This window comes from Orcinus orca, chromosome 5 (genome assembly GCF_937001465.1).
Source record: "Orcinus orca chromosome 5, mOrcOrc1.1, whole genome shotgun sequence".
Taxonomy (NCBI): domain Eukaryota; kingdom Metazoa; phylum Chordata; class Mammalia; order Artiodactyla; family Delphinidae; genus Orcinus; species Orcinus orca.
In genome coordinates this window covers 135,297,074-135,320,140 of record NC_064563.1, presented here as the reverse complement: position 1 = coordinate 135,320,140, position 23,067 = coordinate 135,297,074, and the positions used below count along the sequence as shown (strand labels likewise).

The 23,067-nt window shown below is 36.7% G+C and overlaps 1 protein-coding gene across 1 annotated transcript; it reads left to right on the top strand.

Moving 5' to 3' along the window:
* Nucleotides 1–22,289: 22,289 nt before the first annotated feature.
* Nucleotides 22,290–22,553, top strand: LOC101279947 (keratin-associated protein 7-1). The gene is given in 1 exon segment (XM_012539491.1): nt 22,290–22,553. A coding segment is annotated over 1 exon segment (264 nt).
* The last annotated feature ends 514 nt before the right edge of the window (nt 22,554–23,067 follow it).

The following is a 23,067-nucleotide window of genomic DNA, read 5'->3' as shown; positions in this document are numbered from 1 at the left end:
CTAAAATAAATGGTTTCCATTTCAACCAACAACTTAGTTGACTTACATATCCGGATTATTGGGGGTTTTGTTGTAGAAAGTTTCTATTCTTTTCCTGCCAAAAATTTAACTACAAATTTCATGGCATTTGGGTGTAAGAGGTCAGCTAACCACTTATTCCTTTAGGTTTGGGGTCACTGAGCCCTTTCGGCAGTGTCTGTGACATTAGGAACTTCAAGTCCATTTATTTTAAATGGAGCTAGTTTTGAAACCAACATTGTATTCAGTGTTTATCATGTATTAAATTTTTTTTTTCTCATGTTTAGGTCTTCAGCCCTTCCTTTTGGTTTCAAGACTTGATTGGATATGACTAATTTGTTTAGAGTCAAACTGTCCCTGAATATTTTTTGTATTCTTCCTTTTGGCCAAATCACAGCTGATAGATTATAAGGTGCCATTGATTGCATTCCACATATCTTTTCAGGCTTTGTCTCTATGATTCCAAAACTAAAGTCCACTTAAAGAGAGGCTGCCAGGAGCTCAATTCTGTGTTATACTGTTGTCAATTAACTGGGCTTCAAGATGCTGCCATCACCCTACTGTGTCATACGGTTCTTGCTTTCAAACTGTATTTTAGGAGCCTTATTATATACGTGTGTATTTTTTGGAATTAATTCATTAACTCACACCATTTTAGAATAGGTGTTGTGTATTTATATGTGTATGTTTATATCTTAGATGTGTATGTGTGTATATGTATATGTGTGTGTCTGAAAAATGCTTTTCTTTCTCTTCTTCAGTGCAGTATTTTCTTTTCATTTATTGCAGTAAAAATAATTTCATTTTGTGGTGATATTTCAGCCCATTTTCTAAGAACAGCTATGTTTCATCCACCTATTTATAGTAAATTCACAATAAACTAAATATGTATATGGAGGAGAGAAAGATAAAAGGATTTAAAATAAGAAAAGTTAAGTTTTTTGGCCAGGGGTTATCAACAGGCAGACAGTAGGGTCAATGTGGCTAATGTGTATATTTTTTGGCCTGCACATTTGTTTTAAATTTTGATTTTTGAAAGCATTTGGATACAGCATGTTTCTTCCATTTGCTTCAGTTCCCCCAAGCCTTGATTCTCATTCATCTACCATGATTCAGATATTTACATTTTTGCATAACTGTTATAGGTATTTGAGTTTACCATTCCTGCCTTAAACTTTTTAATACAATAAGCAAACACTTCTATTTTTAAAATATTAAAGCCAGGACTTCAGAATTCAGTGTATTTTATTTTATCATCTTTATTCTGTTGTGGTCCATTCATCTCCAGGCAGAAATAGGGATCCACTATTACTATTTTATTTTATTTTTTCATTTTTTCTAACTTCTGCATTTCGAGAAGACTTCTTAAGGTTATCCTTCATATTACATACTTTTTAATACAGTTAATTCTGCTCTTTATTCAATGTGATAAAGATATAAATTCTACTACTCCAATTTTGGGATAATATTTTATTATTTTTAGGGAACTTTCACCACAACTTACTTCTCAATAAAGCTCCCCATTCATCTCATTTTGTCATTTTTATCTTATTTTCACCTTTTATTTCCTAGTTAATTTAATTTTGTTGAGATCACAACATATGCATTCTTTAAAATGTTCTCTTTCCTATAATAAATTATTTGAGAAATGCTTTGTTTTCTCTTCTCGAGTGCAGTATTTTCTTTTCATTTATTGCAGAATTCTTTCATAGGCAGTAAAAAAAAAAATTCATTTGGTGGTGATATTTCAGCCCAGTTTCTAAGACCAGCTGTGTTTCATCCACCTATTTATAGTAAATTTGCAATAAACTTTTTGCCCTAAATTTAGGCAACAGCTACCACATATAACTTTTCAAAATTCAAATTTTATTTATATAAAGAACAAATTTCACTATATGTTGAATAAGGATTTGTTTTTCTTTTTAATTTAGCATGTGTCTATTTCCTCTTTCCTGCTTTCTTGAGTTTTGTGAATGTTTCTGTTCCCAAATAAACATGCTTACTGCAACAATGCCACCCTGGGTTTGAATATAATGTGTTGTATTTCTGTCATTTGGGTAAAACTTGTGCAGGTTTAGGAAGCAAATGATTAATCATATCTCTTTCCCTCACTATAGCATTTAGAGCTAATTTCAAGAAATAAACATAGATTGCCTACAGATGGAGATTCAAACAAAAATAACAGCTTGGTTACTTATAAATCGAATTAGAAAATGCAGCCTGCATCTGGACTCTAATATGTCTCTCCACCTAACCCCAAATAATGCTTCTGGCGTCTTTGCAGGTAAGAGCTGTACAACTACAAGGTGCCGCATCAGGGCAGGTGGATGACCACGTGGCAAAGGAGAAGAAAGATGTATGTTTTAGAGCTCAGAAAGAATTGATTCTCCCCTGCGTAGGCTTTTCTTCCAGTCTCATCAATAAGATAATCAAAGAGAATGAATGCGCCTGGAAGTGTTATTCCTATACCTGTCCCTTCCAAGCAGTGAAAGTTTTATTATTTTTCAGGAAGCAGGAGGACTGGGGATAATTGCTCTCCCATCATTGCAGAATCAATCATTTATTTTTAATTAGTATTGGGGATGTTGAGTGACACTTTGCAGCATGGAACGCCCGCTAGGGTCCTCTGAGTGTATCTCATGAAAGGACATTTAGCATGCAGTGTGTGTGTGTGTGTGTGTGTGTGTGTGTGTGTGTGTGTGTGTGTGTATAATTATTATTTTATCATATTTTAAGTTTGTGAGAGGACAATTTTTACTTAGTCAATTTTTTTCCTTCTAGTGCCAAAGCACAATTCCATCTTTAAGTTGTGGAGCTATACTTGTAAAATATGTAAACGAGCATCATGTAAAATTGTTGCCCTATTTCAGCTGAGTATATTGTATTTGTTTTACATTGAGCTGTAAAAGAAAGTTAAAAACCACAAAATCTGAGTTGTGAGAGACCTTTGTATGTAATGTAGCTAACTTCTTCCATCCCACCTCCTTTGATATTTAAACCCCTTCCGAAACATTTCAGTCATTGTCTGTCCTCTTAAAGTGTAATTCCAGGAACTCACAATACAGTTACAGCTATTATCTGTCAAGAGCATAGCATAATTTTGTACATTGTGATTTTACTAATAAAACCTGAGAGAATGAAATAACAAAACCTTTAAAGACCCCTTCTATTTTTACTGTCTTCAAATTATAAAATCTATCATTAAAGCCTAGCTCAATAAATACAAATTTCATTTATTTTTTGCCATTGTATGATAAAAATTATATTAATGATTATATTTAATGACAGTATTATTAAAATTTTCCACATTAATCAAACAATGTATTTTATAATTTTAAATGTTTAGAATCCTTAACTTTGGCTAATTTATATCTAAGTTAATATGATGACAATTTATCAGAGAGTGACTGTTTAGGTTATGCCTTATCTGATTTTCCTAAACCTTTAATATAAGATTTCAAGGCTCAATTTTTATCCTTGGGGTTTCAATACATAATGCAAATGGAATTTCATTCAGCAGATTATAGACGTCACTCTTAGTTGTAGGAGTATTTGCATTAATTATGAGTAGGTGACAACAACAAATTATGCTTTACTGTTTATAAAACATATTTCATCCTCATCATCTCATTTAACTGCCGAACTGTCCTTTTAGAATAACAGCTTTATTTTCATAATAGAGATGAGCAAAGAGTAGCTAGTGTCTGAGTTAGGAAGACTTTGACCCCTGCTCATTCAATCCAGATCCTATACTTTTCCTTCTGCCACTGGGACCTCTTTGGACCATGGATATGAATTTGTCAATCCATTAGTAATGTCTTCAGTGGGACATCCATGGTGTTAGCTGCGGGTCATGGGGCCCTAGTTCTTCCTGACTACAATGTGTTCTTATGACCTTGAGTCCCGGGTCATGGACAAGGAGCTTCTTGGATGAGCTAGTGTGCTTTGGCTATGTGTGCTTTGCAACAGCGTTTTCCAAACCGGCTAAGTTTCAAGCTCAATTTGTGTGAGCTTTGAATGGTTGCTATCAGTACATTAGCTGCATGAACAGTTCTTAAGCATCCAGCTTGTCTTTATCCAGAAATTATCTCTTTAAATATTGAATGCCCAAGCACAAGTTTTTCTAAATTTTCAGAGGTGCCTGGTTATTTATTTTCTCTATTTGCTCTGTTTAAGGGAGGTAAAGATTTTTTTGTTTTTATTTTCTAATAAATAGTCACAGTTGGTAAAGCAACTGTGGCATTCACATCTTTTCACTTACTTAAATTGTTTCAGGTGGTGTACCTTGGGCAGGCCAATTGCAGGCAGCTCAAGGAATCACTTCATATCTATTTTCTTCAAAACATTTACTCTTAGATGACAGCAATGAGCAGTGTGTTGAATGTATGTACTTTATGTAAGTGATCAAACCTTTGCTAAAATATGATGGTGCATGTTAATTTTCAACTCCAGTCAGTGAGATCTTGGATTTATTGTCTTAGACTGTTTCAGTCTCGAGATTTTTAATCACCAAAGAAGGAGGCATGCTGTTTTAAATGTCATGGATAAGGCTAATTCTTCATTAGCCAAGTTTTTGACCAGGCTAATTCAGTTTCTTCTCAAGTGGGGCATGGGAGAGAATAGAGGGTATTGCAGATTTCTCTCCCACAAGGAGCTTCCACTTTACTGTGGGTGGAATAGTACCCAGTCAAATTCTTCCCTTCTTCTGTGACTGAAATTTCACCAATTAAAGATTGATGGTCTTAGAAATTAATTTCATACAACTGATTTATTCAGATTCTTCCACCTATTCCCCAATCCCCACATCCTGCTCTTTGGGATTGTTTGGCCCTGAGAGAATGGAAATTTTGTGAGGAAAGAGAGGTGCAATTTTATAGTTTTAAGTATTAAAAAGAAGGGGACTCAGAGTGCCTTGAAATTTTCTTGGCAGACAAAATATAAATTTATTAGTACAGTAATAAAAAAACTCACTGACAAACTTCTGTTAAGTTCTGATTCTGTTAAGTTCTCTATTCTGATTCTTACTAGAGATGGAGGCATTTACTTTATTTTTTATTTTTTCCTCAGCAAGTCAAAAAGTGATGCTCTTTGCTAATGTAAAGTACAGCCCACCTAAATAAAACCAAATTTTGTCCAGGCCCAATTCTGCAAATGAATTCTGCTTCTACAATTCTCAATATTAGATGGAACATTGGCTGTGAATGTTAATTTGTTCCTGCTGCTAAGGTACTGTCTTTCTTTAATAATACCTGAAGGGCTTCGTTTTATATGGGAATCTTATAAAGATCATGAAATTAATAGTACAGAATGAGTGAATCAAACCTTCATCAAATCTAGCTTTAGCAGAGCCTATATGTATACCCAAACCAATAAATGATTCGTGATGTGGTGTGATTCTGGAATTAAGTGTAACACACTGGAACTGGACTCCCTTGCATCAGCTGCTCTTACCCAAGGCTGACCTTATGCCAATCTTGCAAGCAGTCATAGCACTACAAATTTCAATGTCAAGGTAGTGATGAGAATGAAGAGGAAGGGATTATATCACATCCTTTGCAATTAAAGTTCCTGAAATCCCTTTTTTCATTGCTTTCTCCTTCTCCGAAGTACCATTCCCCTTGGATTTTTCCACTGGATTTCTTTTCTTTTGCCAGCGTTCTTGCCTTTTCACTTCCTAGTTTCCATCCTTCTCCTCTGCTTCCTTTTTGTGTTTCTCTCCAGCTATGCTTGTTCCAACCTCCTTCTTCCCTTCTGGGCTCTTTCCTCTACAATACGTCCAGTTATCTCTGTTGTTACAGGCAAGTTAATTTATAATTCTCTCAGTTTCCCAAAGTTTTACCTACATGTCTCACCCACCTCAGCAAAGCAGCAATCACTCAGAGGTATCTATTGATACTTTTAGAGAGTTTAACTGGAAGGGGTTGATGGTTGTATAACCCTCCTTCAATGGAACTTTGGCAAACCCACAGCTAGGTGGGTTTAAGAAATATGTCTTCAATCCTTCCTTTTAAGGACCTCGTGGTCTAATTTAGGTACTTCAAGTTTCTAGGTAAAAATATAAAAGGAGTTCATTTGTTCTAATAGTGGGTCAAAGAGCTAGGCAAAATAACTTCTGATAGGTTGATCAAGTTATTTTCTTAGAAGAAGTGGCATTTAGTTGAATCATGGTTTAAATGGGGTTATCTCAAAGGCACGGATGATTTCAGAGAAAAGGCCATTCCAATCAACAGAGTCAACAGGAACTAAAATTTTATAGTAAAGGGCTTCCCTGGTGGTGCAGTGGTTGAGAGTCCGCCTGCCGATGCAGGGGACACGGGTTCGTGCCCCAGTCCGGGAGGATCCCACATGTCGCGGAGCGGCTGGGCCCGTGAGCCATGGCCACTGAGCCTGCGCGTCCGGAGCCTGTGTTCTGCAATGGGAGAGACCACAACAGTGAGAGGCCCGCGTACCGCAAAAAAAAAAAAAAAAAAAATTATAGTAGGAATCAGCAGTGCACATACGGAAATGGTGATAATTCTAGTTGCCTGGTGCACAGAAAGGAAGAGGAATAGTGGAAGCTATGCTTGGGGACAAATTGTGGAGGAGCTTAGGAGCTAATGAGAGGTTTGAATTTCTTGGCATTGGGGAGCCAATGATAGCTGTTGAACCTGCAAATAACAAAATGGTGCTGGACTTTGTGAAGACACATTTGAAGAATTGCAAAATGGGTAGGAAGAAGAAAGAGTCTGGAAGCAGAGATATTAGAAGCCATTTTGATACTGCTGGAAAGACATATGGTTTTTAATCATTTCCGACCATGGTATTTGATATTTTTTCCCCAAAATGAAGATTTTCTTTGTTTCTTTCTTACAAACTGATTTAGAGCTCACATATTTTGGCTTCCTCTTTGAACAGATGTGATGGTTTATTCGTTAATATCTCCCTGAAGTTCAAGCATTTACGTGGAAAGATGTTTTAGAAGTTTCATAGTCCCTTGAAAGGAAATAAAAGGGTAAGACTGCAGTATTTCTTGGAATAGTACTTTGAAAGAAAATGAAAGTTGTCAACTGCTTAATTAGTTTTTCTATTAGGAGATGACATCCAGAAGAGCATTTCTGAGAATATTAGAAAATTAAATGAAAACTCTTTCCCCTTTATTTAAATGTTACAACATACCACATCACATGATTATGCCTACAGAAGTTCCTGTTGAACTTTTCACTAGGGTAGTGAAAATTTTATGGTGCAAGGCAGGTTTCTGCAGCTCAGGGACTATGATAACTCTAGCGGCTGTTCATTAGACTAACTTTTATTCATATATTTGTGAAATAAAGCCACTGTAAAGTGAATTTGTTAAACTTAAAAAGGGTTCATTATTCATTGTTAGAAGTGAATATATTTTAAGAAAATGTAGTCTTCCATTTAACAGTAAACTTCTGATTTGAATTTCTCACACTCAGTACAAGATATCCCACAGAACAGATTCCTGTTCTTTGGCAGATGGGTTTAACTGTTCTCTCTTACAGTGATAGGACTGCCATTTTGTCTCAATCTTTCAAAGAGAAGTTATGGATATTAAATTTTTTGAATGAATTACAGAGTTCTCCTTTTGGTGTCTAATTATCCTAAGTTTCCTTCTGAAATGTTTTCTTACTTTCTTCTCTTAAGTTGTAAATATAAATGCATCTCTCTCTCTCTCTCTCTCTTTTTTTTTTTTGAGTATACTTTCTTCATCTACATTTGTCTTAGCCTAAATATTTTAATAGGAGCTACATATTTAAGTTGAGTCAGAATAAAAGCATTTATTTAAATCAGATTCAAATCCTGTGCATAGAATTTTGTAATTTTCATCTGTTACTTTATTGATGGTGAGGTCAATAAGCTAATGGATTTTTGCAAAGTCTCAATACTTAAGGCAAATGAAAGAGAAGAGATGGAACTCTCAGAAGTCAATGGGTTCTTGTAATAATAAATACAATATGATGACAGGTAGTGCTATTATTTTTATTAAGTTTTATTATGAAATATTTCAACTTACACAAGGCTAGAGAGACAAATCATATAAACACTCTTGCTCCCATCACAGCTTCAACAACGATCAATCCTTGCCTATATTGTTTAGCCTAGCTTCATTCACTTTTTTCTTTTGCTTAAGTATTTTATAATGAATCTCAAGTGCTCTTTTACTTTAAATACCAGACGTTTCCATATCTCTCTACAGCATGTTGCCAACCACCAGTATCTGTAATCTCTGTGCCTGAGCGCTTTCCCCTGAAACTGTGGAGAACTCTTGCATGGAGCAGCCTGGAAGTGTCAAGGAACTAACGTGGCAGGCATAGTCCACAATCAGCGATGTGAAGAAGTTGGTGGATAACAACCCCAGCTTTCTCAGCTTTCTGATAGTTAATTCTTAGGTTTCAGTTTCGCACTGTCTCCCAGACACCTTAATAGTGTTTTATTTTTTGCCTTCCTTCTTTTCTCTGTGTCCCTTCCCTGCTTCCATATCAATATTATCTGCACTTCCCAAATGAACTACTTGTACTCAAACTTTATCTCATTTACTGCTTCTGGAGTAACACTAATATATTTGGGACAGGAAATAGTCCTAGGAAACATATCCTCAAGCTGGGATTCTGGATCCCTAACTAGTCAGATGGCAAAAGAGCTCTATTGTTGATGAGAAGTGGAATGAGATTAACTCATTCTGGATTTGGCTGATTGCTTCCCTGTGTTTCATTTAACTTGTTTCTGGAGATCTAAAGCTGTGGTTTTACACTGGGATGATTTTGACCCTCTGGAGAGAGTTTTGGTCATCACAACTTGGAGAAGGTTGTGCTACTGGAGTCTAGTATGTAGGGGCCTGGATGCTGCTAAATAAACATCGTACAACGCATATGGCAGCCCCCAACCAAAGAATGATTGGGTCCCAAATGTCAATAGTACCAAGGCTGAGAAACCCTGATCTAGAGGCTTGGTTAGACTTAGGCTGTTCCTTTTTTTTTTTTCCCTCTCCTGCCCTCTCCTCCCCTTCTCTTCCTTCCCTTCCCTTCATCTCCTGTCCTCTTCCCCTGTCACATAGATGTCCTAAGCTTACTTTGTACATTTCCTGCCAGACTTGGAATCAGTCATTTCCCTAAAGAGTTCTTTCCTTTAGATCCAAAATGGTGCTAAGAGTACACAGTCTGAATGCTATTTGTCCCACTGCTACTGAGCTGCCATTGTAGACAATTTTAGTAGACAGAACCAGGAAATCCATAATTTTTTAAGGAGAAAATTATGTAATGAATTTTTTCCTGATATTTCTAATTCAGATTTAAAGAGTTTTACTTAACTACTTTGACTTTAAGCATTTCTGTCCCCGTCTTAAGCTGAAAATCTTTGTTTTTTATTTACTTTATCTGATACTTGTAATCGTTTCAGAATAACAAGACAAATATTATTACTAACAATAAGATTACTGAACACACTTAAGGTTTTAAAAATATTTCTTTTCATTTTAGAATTATTTTACCTCCAGGGAGGCATAACCCAAATTCTGTATGTTAGAATCACTTGAAATAATTCTTTGAGTTGTTATGCCACCAACATGAGATGTGGTTAGATTCATTTGCTTCATACTGCTTTCAATTTTCAGATTCCTTTTTTCTTTCAGTTTAATTTTTAAAATTTATTAAAATAGTTACATGATTTCAAAGTCAAAAATATAAAATGAGGTATATCCTATGCCCTTCATTCTGCTCTCCTTGCTTCTATTGGTAACTATTTTTACAAGTTTTTGATTCATTTTTCCACTCTTTCTTTTAAACATTGTAAGCAAATATGGATAAATACTTGTATATCTCTATTTCTTACCCCATATATAGCATGAGGCAAATACTCTGCACAGTGCCATTTTTGCTTAGAAATTCTAAATTAACTCCCTGTGGGTACATAGAGATCTTCCCCCATTCACTTTAGAGTTGCTTACTACCAAATTGTATGGATGTAGCATAGTTTATTCAACCAGTCTACTATTGGTGGGTTGTTTTTAAATGTTTACCTTTACAAAAAGTGATGCAACAAATAGCTTGTGCATATGTCATTTCTAATTTTTGTCATTGAATCATTGAGATAGAAACTTAAAAAGAGATCTCTGAGTCAAAAAGTAAATGCATGTCAAATTTTGCTAGATAGTGCCACATTGCCCTTTAAGGGAGTTGTGCCATTTTTCTTTTCTGATGGTGACATCATTAATAAATTGCAATATAAAACAAGCACTTCTATGAAAGTTGCACAATGAAAGGCTATTCTCTTCCCTATGTGCATGCCCATCAATTCAGTTTTATCTAGATACCATTGTTACCCAATTTAATTTGGCTTTTCTGAGGTAGTTCAGCATCTCTTGCCATTCTTAACTCCTTTCTTTGCACTAGAACCCAACCTTAGGGAATGCAACAACCCTTATAGTCTACTCCTTCTTTCTGAACCACTATTTACTGCTAAAAAGTGCAATAAAATCATAATACAAAATACTGATTCGTGTGCCTTGAGTCAAGCTTTAACCTTGATTTTGTCCTAAGATATTGTTTTATTAGACTCTTGCTTATTCTGTCATTTACTCTTATCATTTTACTCATATCCCTTGGGTTCAACTTCCAGCTCTGACACTTAAGAGCCATGTGACCCTGGGTAAATTACTTCACTTCTCTTTTCCTCTGTATCCTCAACTGTAATGTGGGAATAATAATAGAAGGTGATCCCTCATTAGGATTTTGTTAAGACTACAAGAAATAATACATGTAAAATACTTAGAAGAGTGCCAGATATATTAAGTATTAAACAAATAATAATTTTTGCTGTTATTCTTATTGGTACTAGTTATAATATTAATAATATCCAGTCTGTCAGAACAGTCCTTCTTGGGTCTATGGGAACTTTACCGATGGTCCAAATGTGGTGAAAGGTATTTGTGTCCACAAGGAAAAGTATAAATTTTAGAGGTCACAAAATCCAGGTCTTAATCATGACTAGCAGTCATAATTTTAGTGTTTTTTAAAAAAACTGCTCTCTACTTCTTTTTTTCATACCCAATGAAATAGTGATATTAAGTGATATATCACTTCCTTGCTTAAGAGAATAGTTTGAATTTTATAGGCTTTTAGAAGATGCCTCAAAGGGTTTTAAAGTATTAATCCAATGCTCAGACTCTTTGTGTAGGAATAGTTCTATTTTCTATCTCTGTCATAAGAGAGTGTTCAGAAAAGAAAAGATGAAAATAGCCTATATATAAAAAACTTTGGGCAACTTGCCTGGGACTAGTTAAAAATAAGTATGGTTTTATTGGTGAGAAGATATCTCAGTCCTCTGTTAGACCTGGGAAGGCAACTTGGTTCTCTAGGTTTAATATGAATCCTTTGTTTCTCTGTGGGTTCATTAATCCAACTATTTGTGTTATTTCAAAGATAAAGTTCTTCAGTGCTCCTGACTGGACTTGCTATTTGTGCTTCTCTACTTTTAGAAGTGATAGTTTATTTTATTTTAATTTTTATTTCTATCATGGTTATTATCATGGCATACTTCCCACAGCTTCTCCCAACTATTTTCATGAATCTCAGGTCTCCAGTCTGACTCCCATCCACCCCACTCTCAACTCAGACTAGTGAATTCACTTTCTGATGGCTCTTGGTATTCCTAGGTATCAGCATAATTTATACCCATCTCTTTTATTCCTGCTCCCCCAACAAATTTCTGAAAGTCTGTGACTGTATCTTTTTTTTATCTCTATAATAGTATTTATTATTTTACATGATCCCATTCTCTTAGAATAGGGCTAGTCAATCCAGTGAGAAATCATGGCCCATTACTAACACTATCTTCATTCTTCTGACAAAAATTCAATGACTTCCGTAATTTATCTATTCTAACACGATTCTTGTTTTTACCACAGTCCCTATCAGCATAACTAAATCAGTTATTTCCTCTTTTTTTAAAAATCAAACCAATCAGCATAGAGATCTCTCTCTGATTTTAATTGTAGAGTTGTTTTTATTTTCACTACAGTCCCAGTCAGATTGTCCATTTCAGTCATAGACAGCCTCCTATAGTTCCTCAAATGGCATCAAATGACAAACGATTAAGAGCTTTTTAAAGGATAAACCAACATTTCCTCTACAAGTTGTACACAACTTAAAATACATCTTTAAAAGGGTATGTGTGACTGTATCTTTTAATGTTTATATTTTCAACAGTGACTTTCCAATACTTTCTATATAAAATATACTTAATAGATATTTGTTGACTGAATAAATACATTTAATGATGATGTTTTTCTTGAATCGTAAGACAAAATCTTTAAAAAATATATTTTTCATGATACTGTAGATAAGAGCTTTCCTTGTTCACTGCCGGTTTTGAACTTATCTCCAAATTTTCTGACTTTCAAACTTCAATTTTATAGAGGACATTAAGTCCGGTATAGTAAAAATTCTTCTTATGTTTTGATACAACTTTTGTGCACTGACAAAGAAGTGTTCTACTGAGTCATATATAAAATAATGCATAGAATCATGAGACCAATCACTACGAGGTGATCTAAGGCCCACCGTTTTATGACATTTAGGAGCCCTGATAATGTTTTTTAATTATTTATTTATGATTTATTTTAAATTGGTTTGTTTCTCTGCTTGGCAGACCAAGGAAACAGATATTCTTGGACTAACTGTGCCAACAGCCATCTCTCCGTTCTTACCTAAAGCCGTGTTATGTTCTTTGCTGATAAAACTGAAGAATGGAAAAATTCAGGAGGAAAATAGCCAAAGGCCACGTAAGAATAATTGTTCTAGGACAATTGTTCTAGGTCGATCTCTGCTCTGAAAGGTAGACTAGTAACTCAGAAGCACAGCTAAGTTAGATTAAAGGTATTTAGTAAGAATCGATGGGTTGCTTTTTGGGAGTTAATATTTCCTGGTCCCTCTCTGTTGGCCCCAGTCTGTATTATCCCTGTGAAGATACTGGAATAAAATGAGCGGGGGTGATTCAAAGTGAGATGACTCACGCATGTGAGGGAGGAACTGGAGGCCGCCCAAGGCCCGGCTCCTCTGAGGAGTGCCGGTGACGATGACAGTCTGCAGAGGGCAGCAAGTTTTAGGACATGGCTCCCAAGACTGTTCAAGGTTGACATTGCCTGTTTGGCACCATAAAAAGGCTACAATATTGATTTCATTCAGAACATTTTTTTACTTTATTAATCAGTCAGTTAGCACCAGTTATTAATATATTTAAAAAATGCTCATTATTAAAAAATGCACACTTTTGTGTGCCAGGCTCTGTGAAAGGATATGTCTCAAAGTCTAAAATTTACAATGCTTTTCTGATCCCCTTCCTTTCCCTCCATTGACCCTTTGATCCTGTTATTCCTTTGTTCACTTGTCTTGGTTCCCTTCTACTCACCTTTAAGAATCAGCTTGTGTCCTATCCCAGGAAGCCTTCCAGGACTTCCATAGTCTTATTTAGTGCCTCTCTCTCTCTCTCTCTCTCTCTCTCTCTATATATATATATATATCTGTGACTTTCTCTCTTTCTACTTCTCTGCCTCTTGGGGCTTTCCCAAGGTCCATTTCCAGCCCCCTTTTCTATTTCTCTTGTGAATATCATTCAATAGTATGGCTTAAAATTTCACCTCAGGGGGGATGGAGATTCATACAGTTTTTATCCCGACTTATTACTTACATTATAGTGTGAGAATTTGGCAATGCCATCAAATATTCTTCATAAATATAATTTGCAGTGGCTGCATAGTACTTACAAGAGCCATTATAAAAAGTCCCTGCCAGAATTTAATTCCAGGAAAAATGTCTATAAATGGATTTGGGGGGAAGCAGCATAATATAGTGAAAATTACTCTGGAAAGGGTATTGTATCAAAATGACAGACTAAACACAGGCACCTACCTCCTACTCTTTCTCCATATCCCTAGAAATGATAGAAAGGATAATCTCTTTTTTACAAAAAGAACAAATCATAACAATCCTGGAAAAATAAAAAGATTGCTATCAGATGAGAGCAGAAATAAGGCATCTCTTAAAGATGGAAAGCAGAGAGGATTGGTCACATGCAGGACTGTTGAAACAGGTGGAAGCAATTATTTTTTAATTAATTAATTATTTTATTTTTGCTGTTTTGGGTCTTCGTTTCTGTGCGAGGGCTTTCTCCAGTTGCGGCGAGCGGGGTTCACTCTTCATCGCGGTGCGCGGGCCTCTCACTATCGTGGCGTCTCTTGTTGCAGAGCACAGGCTCCAGACACGCAGGCTCAGTAATTTTGGCTCACGGGCCCAGTTGCTCCGCGGCATGTGGGATATTCCCAGACCAGGGCTCGGACCCGTGTCCCCTGCATTGGCAGGCAGATTCTCAACCAGTGCGCCACCAGGGTAGCCCCGATGGTGGGAACAATTTTGATAGCCTGGTGCAATGGTGAAGAGGGCAGTTATTTAGGAGCAACTGTATCAGCTGGTATATACCCCTTCTTCCTTGTGCCATGCAGGGGGCAGAAGACTAATTCACCTCAAAATTGAAGCAGTGAGTAGAGCAAAGAGATAATGGCTTTTGGTGGCTGGTGACATTGGTGATGGAGAAATATGAGAGGATTTGAGATACATTTTGGAGCCTTTTGGATGAGTGACAAATTGCATCTGTGCTTGTGTGAGTGTGTGTGTGTGCATTTGTGTATGGGTTGTACTAGTTTTCTCTTGCTGCATAACAATATCACCACAGACTTAGTGGTTTAAAACAGCACACTTACATTATCCCAGTTTCTGTGGGTCAGGATTCTGGGCACAGTTTTGCTGGGTTCTGTGTCTTAGTGTCTCATTTGAAAGCTGCAACCAGAGTGCCTGCTGGGGCTGCAGCTTCATCTCAAGGCTTGAATGGAGAAGGATCCACTTCCAAGTTCACATCATTGTTGGTGGAATTCAATTCTTGTAGCTTATTGGACTGAGGGCCTCAGTTTCTTTGGTTGGCTGCTGGCTGGAGTTCCCTGCCATGTGGGTCTCTGAAACATGGTACTTGTTTTATCAAAACCAGCAAGGGAGAGAGCCTCTCAGCAAGACAGATGTTACAATGCTGTGTAATATAATTACAGAAGTGACATGCTGTCACTCTAGTCATGTTCAATTCATTATAAGCAAGTCACAGGTCCTGCACACTCAGAAGTATTTCTCAAGGGTGTGAATACCAAGAGGCAGGAGTCATGGGAGCCAGCTTAGGTTTGCCCACCAGAGGAGGTAAGGTGCAAAAAAAGAATCAGTTTTTTTCCCCTGAGAAACTGGTTGGATTCAAGTCTGTAATAGACAAGGACTCAAAACTTCGTGATTTTGTGTGTATAAATGAGTCACTTTGCTGTACAGCGGAGATTGGCATGACATTGTAAATCAACTATACTTCAATAAAAGAAATAAAAAATTTTAAAAAACCCTTGATTTTAGGCTCAAATCAACACTGATAGTGTGACATGGGATATTTCACTTTCTTCCCTGAATCTCACTTTCCTCATATATAAAATGAAGAGAGAGCTGGACCAATGTTTCCTCTAGCTTTAACATTGAGGAAAATTTCAGTGAAAGAAAGGGGAGAATCTTCACTGCAAGTGATTAAGAATTGCACCAATGGAGCTACTCAAACTGTATGTGATATATGTGGGTTTATGTGTGTGTGTGTGTGTGTGTGTGTATATATATATATATATATGTGTGTGTGTGTGTGTCTCTCTGTGTGTATACATATCTATCACATATAAAACATATTACATATATGAAACATATATATAACATATATATCACCCATAGCGGAAACTAATGCTTGATCCTTCTACCCTTCGAGCTCTTTTCTCGTCATTTTTCTTTCCTTCCTTAATCATCATCTGTAAAGGATAGTCTATGTTTATTCATTTTTAAGAATCATCGGTGCAATTCTGACTTCCCCACTATACTCTGACCCTCATTTACTGACACCTCTGACTTCTGTTGTTCCTTATCCCCCTAAAAATCCCAGTGTCTCCAGTGTTCTGTTCTCAGTCTTTTTCTTCTACCCAACGGATCTTATTTACCAACATTGCTTAAAGTATTACTTTAAGAAAGATGAAAGCCTGATCATTGTATTTAGCTTTTTTTCTTCTAAGCTGTTTTTCTTTATTTCCAAATGTTTATAATCTCTTTGGCACAAGTGACCCCTTTAAAATTAAAATCCTTCTCCTGATGTCTCTATTGCCATTACTAGAAGCACCTTTTACCCGGGTACCAGAGGTGATTTTTTGTGTTCCTTTCTTTCCTTCATAGATGACATCTTATTCATTGCTAAATAAGTCCCATACAATTTCCCTCCATAATGTCACTCAAACCTGTCTTCTTATTACCATTTTTATTGCCAAGCTTCACTCAGATGCTTGATTATTTTTTTGAATTGACAATTCTAATAGAATATTAATAGGTGTCTCTCCATAGCTCTCTCCTACAATCCATTATTCAAACTAAGCCAGTTCTAATCACATCATTTCCTCATTAAATCCTTTGGTAGCAGCTCTTTATCTCTTCCCACACCTGCCCTGCATGTAAGACCATCCTTTCTCTAACTATGGCACTGATTTGCTGGAAATTTCAACTTAATTTCCCTCCATATGTACATTCCTCCATCTAAATGGATCAGCTCACCAATCCCTAAACCAACACAGACAATTCTGCTCTTTCCTTGCTGATGGTGTTCCTTCATCCTGAATATCTTTTTATCTTCACCTGTCCAAATCATACTCATCTTTTATCACACACTCCAACAACTATTTCATTCATTCATACATTTAAGAGGTTAAGAGATATTTATTGAGTTTCAGCTATGTATTAGTTAGGCACAAATAAGACAGACAAGGTGCCTACTGCCAGGGGTGACAGACAGTGAGGGGGTGACCATTGTGGCTGGATCATAGGAAGGGAGGAAGAGTACGATGAAGTAGATTGGAAGGTTAGACAGGAAACAGGCCATGTCAGAAGTTTGAAATTTTATTTTTCTAAGAACAACAGGAAGTCACTGAAGACTTTCTAAGTAGGGTATAGCACACTTTATTTTGAAAAGATCATATTAACTTAGCTGATGTGGAGGGAGACTAAAAGAGGGAAAAGGGAAACCAGAGAGGATGCTATGGCAATAGTTCTAGGTAGAGATGGTGGTGGTTTGACTATATCACAGCAATGAGAATGGAAAAACGTATGTAGATTTGAGATGTATTTTGGAGGCAATGCTGATTGGACATGGTGACAGATTGGATAAAGGAATTATATGAAAAAAAGAATTAAGTTTTTGTTTTGGGCAATTATATAGCAGTGTTATTTACTAAGATGAGAAAGGCTAGGGGAGGAATAGGTATATGGGAGAAAATTAGGAGCTCAAGTTTTGACATATTAAAAATCATTTTTACACAAATGTTCATGGCAGCATTAATCATAATAGCCAAATATTGGAAACACCCAGAAGTCCATCTATTGATGAATGGATTAAAAAAACTGTGGTGTATCCATAAAATGCAATGCTATTTGGCAACAAAAAAGAATGATTCATGATTCAGCATGAATACTGATTCATGCTACAACATGGATGAACCTTAAAGACATTATACTAAGAGAAAGAAGCCAGACACAAAAGGCTGCATGTAGTAGGATTAAATGTATGTGAAATGTCCAGAAGAGGCAAAATCATAGAGACAGAACTTAGATTGGTGGTTGTGAATGGGGAGAGACTTTAATGATGTAGTTTCTTTTTTTTTGCGGTACGCGGGCCTCTCACTGTTGTGGCCTCTCCCGTTGCGAAGCACAGGCTCAGCGGCCATGGCTCACGGGCGCAGCTGCTCCACAGCATGTGAGATCTTCCCGGACCGGGACACGAACCTGTGTCCCCTGCGTCGGCAGGTGGACTCTCAACCACTGTGCCACCAGGGAAGTCTCTGTAGTTTCTTTTTGAGATGATGAAATTGTTCTGAAATTGAATAGTGGTGATGGTTGTACAGCTCTGAGGCTATAAAAATCACTGAACTGTGCACTTTAAAAGAGTGAAATTTATCATATATGAGTTGCATCTCAGCAAAGGTATATTTAAAGGAACTTTTTTGAGGTGTTGTTTTGGTCTAGTTTCTTCAGAAATCAAAGTTTCTGGTGAAGGGCTTATGTATATTTTCTTTCTTAGGGAGCAGGGAAGTGAAACAGGGAAGGGTGGACACCTCAGATTAAGATGCTTTATTAAGTTGACTACAGCTAAATACAACTAAGTGCTTGATTCTATAGGACCATTTCCCAAGAAATTGCCTAACTATCCAGGACAGTCCATTGACTCCCATCTCTCTTGTACAAAGGTTCACCCCTTAGAGCATTAACTCCCCACACTTCCAGACTATACATACATGGGTACCACATAGGCTTGTCAATGTCTTTTTTAGATGTTAGAGGTGAAACCTTTGGGTGTGAGGTAAGAGATATCTTGTGAGGGAATGGGCAAGCACCATCATTTTATATCTACTTGACACTGGTTAGAGCCTAAACAAAGATGATTCTTGTAGGAGCTGAAGGGCTATACTGTAGAGCCTAATTATTGTCTGATAAAGATACCCATTAAATACTCAGGTATGTTGAGCATCTTTTCATGTGCCTGTTGGCCATCTGTATGTCTTCACTGGAGCAATGTCTATTTAGGTCTTCTGCCCATTTTTTTGATTGGGTAGTTTACTTTTTTGATATTGAGTTGTATGAACTATTTGCATAGTTGTCAGTTGCATAGTTTGCAAATATTTTCTCCCATTCCGTGTAAAACTAATTTTTATGGCAACATTTCCCTCAATTAGATTACATAGTGACTAGGCAGATGTGGAGGAAAGAAGAGAAAGAAAAAAAATGAAAACTATCAAGTAATCCATAAACGTGTACAGATTGATAGTGAATGAACTGCATAGAAAAATATGTTTTACAACATAAAATATCAGAACTATTTTAAATTATATTATGTAAAGTCTTAAAAAACCCTTTTTATTTGTTTTTATCTAATTATCTAAATTTTGGAAAGTGTGTTTAGAAACATTGCTAAACTATGTTTTAGAAATTATTGTAGTCTGTGTAATGAGTATAAAGTCTCCATGGGAGTCATTAATGCTGCTGGGCAACATCGTGGACTTCCTCCTCTGGGCACACAGCATTGCTGGTATGGCTAGTGAAGTTAGGTAGGGCTGTGCAGTGGGAAGAGTGTGGCAGTGATGCACAACATTGGGTGGAAGTTTTTGGAAGCTAGTGTATGATTTGCCACATGCCCTTCCCCTATTAGTAATATTTTAGATGACAACTGTCAGCTTAAGCCTTTGAATGAGAATGTCATCCATCTAAGACACCCACCAACCTGAGGGGATGTGTAGTGTGAGCAGGAAATAAACCTCTGATTCTTCCAAGCATCTAGACTTTGGGTTGTTTGTCATGGCAGAAAAAACTAGTCTTTCCTTGATCTGTTCAAGAACATAAAGTGATCTGAGGCACTTTATAAGCTGAAACCCTTTAAAGTATCACTAACATCAAAGGCAGTAGAGAAAAACTGGGAAGAACATGGCTTTGGAGCTATATGGGTTAGATTTGGAGTTTGATTTTGCTGATTATTAACTGTGTGACTTAAACTTTCTGGCCTCAGTTTTCTTATTAGAAAAATTGTAATACCCATATTATAAGATCATTGCAAACATTAAATGAATTAACATTTGTTAAGTGCTTAGAGAAGTGCATAGCAGGACTTCCCTGGTGGTCCAGTGGTTAAGACTCCACACTTCCACTGCAGGGGGTGCATGTTCGATCCCTGTTTTGGGGAACTAAGACTCTGCATGCTGTGTGGTGCAACCAAAAAAACAAAAATGTGCATAGTAAGTCCTCTTAATAAGTCCTCTTAAATATACATATATACACAATGTATATGGTAAGATATATAAACAAGTAGTATACATAAAGTGTTTAGAACAGAACCTAGCACAGAGTGAGCCCTTCATGTATATTTATTATTACTAATATTTAAAATAAAAAATATTGAATCAAATACTTGGCTAAGGAGTTTCTCTGGGAAAGTCTAAGAGGATATAGGAAAATAAAAAACAAGCAAAATAGTTTTTTTTTTTTTTAATTGCGGGTAAGTGATTCATAGGACAGCTCAGGTGGGTTTTACCTCCTGGTAAAATATGCCTGGACACACTGTAGTTACTTCCCTTTCTATTCAGGTGTGACCTGAGAAAAGAAACAGAGCACAAGGGAATGGAAAAGACAAACTAAGGTTTTTTCTTTAATTATCTCTATCACCCAGAGAATAGGTCACCTGTGACTGACACTGAACATGCCTGTCAAAGAGAAATAAGCAGCTCAGGGCAATTTCACACAGCCAAGCAAAGACAGAGTCCTTGAAATCTCATGAAAGACTGGTCCAGAATTTATCAGGATGATTTATTCATCAGAATCTCCTGAGATACTCATTAGAAATACAGATTTCCAGGATCTCATGGTGGTAGAGGGAGAGGATAGCTCTGGAAATTTGAATTTCAAACAAGTTATTTAGGGCGTTCTTCTGCCTGTTTACATTTGATAACCCTCCAATTCCAGTCCTGTAGTTCAGACTAACTGAAATAAATACCACTGCCACCTGGTGGCAGTAGATCCAGAAGGTTCAGGAGTCATTGCATGGTAGAATCAGCAGTAAAAATTCTCAAGTAACCACTGAACAGTCACAATTGAATGAGAGCAGTCACCTCTGCCCTCTCTGACTCCCACACATATTTTTGAGTTTTCTGGATTAGCTTATGTAGAATTTATATAATTTGGACTCTTGAGGATACAGCCTCTTATTTTAATTCATTCCTTTTGTTAAAAATTGAATTTGAAAATAGACCTTATCTTTTTGATTCTCTCTAACTATAAACTCTCATAACGTAATCAGTTTTTAGAATTAAAAAAAAAGCATGTCCAAACTTAAATAATATGACCTGTAGGAAGTTCTTCTGTCAGAGAACCTCAGGGAGGAGGAATTTTAACAGAGAAATGTCTGGAATATTTTGCCCTTTGGGCTCTATGGTTATCCATTAAGGGGGGAATATACAAAGGAGTTGGTATCCAGGAAGTTTTCTTTATCTATTTTCAGAGAAACTAGGCTGTATAAAAATGATTCTTTCCTAAACATTTGAATTGGAATAGACTTAGCTTTGCTGAGCTCAAATGCTTTCTGGTTTACTTTTGTCATGAAAAGTGGACATACTTCTGCAAAATGGGAGCAGAAGTAAGTGCTGCACTTTTAAATATAACTGGTATTTCATAATGGATCATGGTATCCAAGCTTGTTTTACTAGGAGTCAATAAGAACCAAGCATGGTATAACATGACTTTAAATTGGGCACCATTCCACTCCACCCCAGTGTGGCAACTCCACAACAAGACAGTTTGGCAATGTTCAAGATGATTTACAACCAAAGATTGTATGTTCTCCATGGAAAAAAAAGACATGTTAACAAGGATAATGCTCATAAATGAAATACATGAAAATTACTACTACATTATCCATAGCTATCCTATTATTTAGTGTTCTTACAGCCTCTGTAAAAAAGACTTGCTCTGCTGGATTTCTGTAGCAATGCTTTAAAAATTAAAAATAATTGAGGTGAAATTCACATAACATAAAATGAGCCAGTTTTAAAGTGAACAATTCAGTGGTATTTAGTACATCACAATGTTTTGCAACTACCATCTCTAGTTCCAAATATTGTTCTTTACTCCAAAAAAACCTCCATACCCATTAAACAGTTGGTATACCAATGCTTTTGAATGACAAATGGAGAGAATTTCAAGAAGGTGTAGAAGTGTTTACATGGTTGCCAAAGCTTTTTTTAGTTTAGCTATATCAGTTGGGAGGAGTTTTAATCAGAGGATTTAAAGAGTCTCACATGATGCAATCAGAACATGGGTTAAACCATGGAACACCGATGAAAAGAATTCAATTGTGTGTCAAAGATGGCCACTGGCTTTGAAGATATGACACATTCCTTTGCAGATAGAAAAGCCAACAAAAATGTGGGCAATGAGTCTGTGGGTTCCTTTATATGCATTTTATTAACAATAATAGAATTATCTATGCAAATTTATCATAAGATGTCTAGGCAAGCATGTCATGCCCACCAGCTTGAGGTATAAAAGGCCCTGTGCAGGACAAGAACTTCATTCATTCTTGGGTAAATTGCTTTTTGCAATCTATCCAAATCCTTCTCAACTCCTGCCACCATGACTCATTACTTCTGCTGTGGAAGCTACTTCCCAGGTAATCCTTGCTAGGCAACCGATTTCCACAGGACCTTCAGAGCCACACTCCTGAACTGCGTCATGCCCCTGGGCTCTCCCCTGAACTACGGTTATGGATGAAATGGCTACAGCTCCCTGGGCTACTGCTTTGGTGGTAGCAACATTAGCAACCTAGGCTATGGTTATGATGGCAGCTTTTGCCGGCCATGGGGCTCTGGCTCTGGCTTTGGCTACAGCACTTACTGATGGACCATGGCTGCAGATGACTCTGTAGTCATTACTTGGTGCACAGAACAACCTGAAAAACAAAGTCTGTCTTCCTGCTTCCAGATATGCTTGAGAGATACATCTTCCATCTTCTCGCTGACTTCTTGCTGAAATCCTCGTCTTTGATGATGCTGAACAAGTCACCCAGGCATAAAATGCTGAACTGGTACTCATCTACAGCTAAAGCAAGATATATTTTTCCAATATACCTGAATTTTTACTAGTGAAGCAGGCAGTTTGTCTCTTATGGTTGCTCTGCCCATGTATCATTAATTTCTACATCAACGTCAATGCATTACAATTAGGTGTGAGTAGGAAGGGGTTTTGCTGTTCATCTCAATAAATCAAATTCATTTAGCACAAATATTTTTGTTCTGGTTGTTTATTTTATGATGCTTGTTTGTTTGTTTTGTTTTTTGTACTCATCAACCACTTTCAACCTGTAATGGTGAACTTCAATCAAATCTTACTCTGATTTCAGACTGTACAGCAA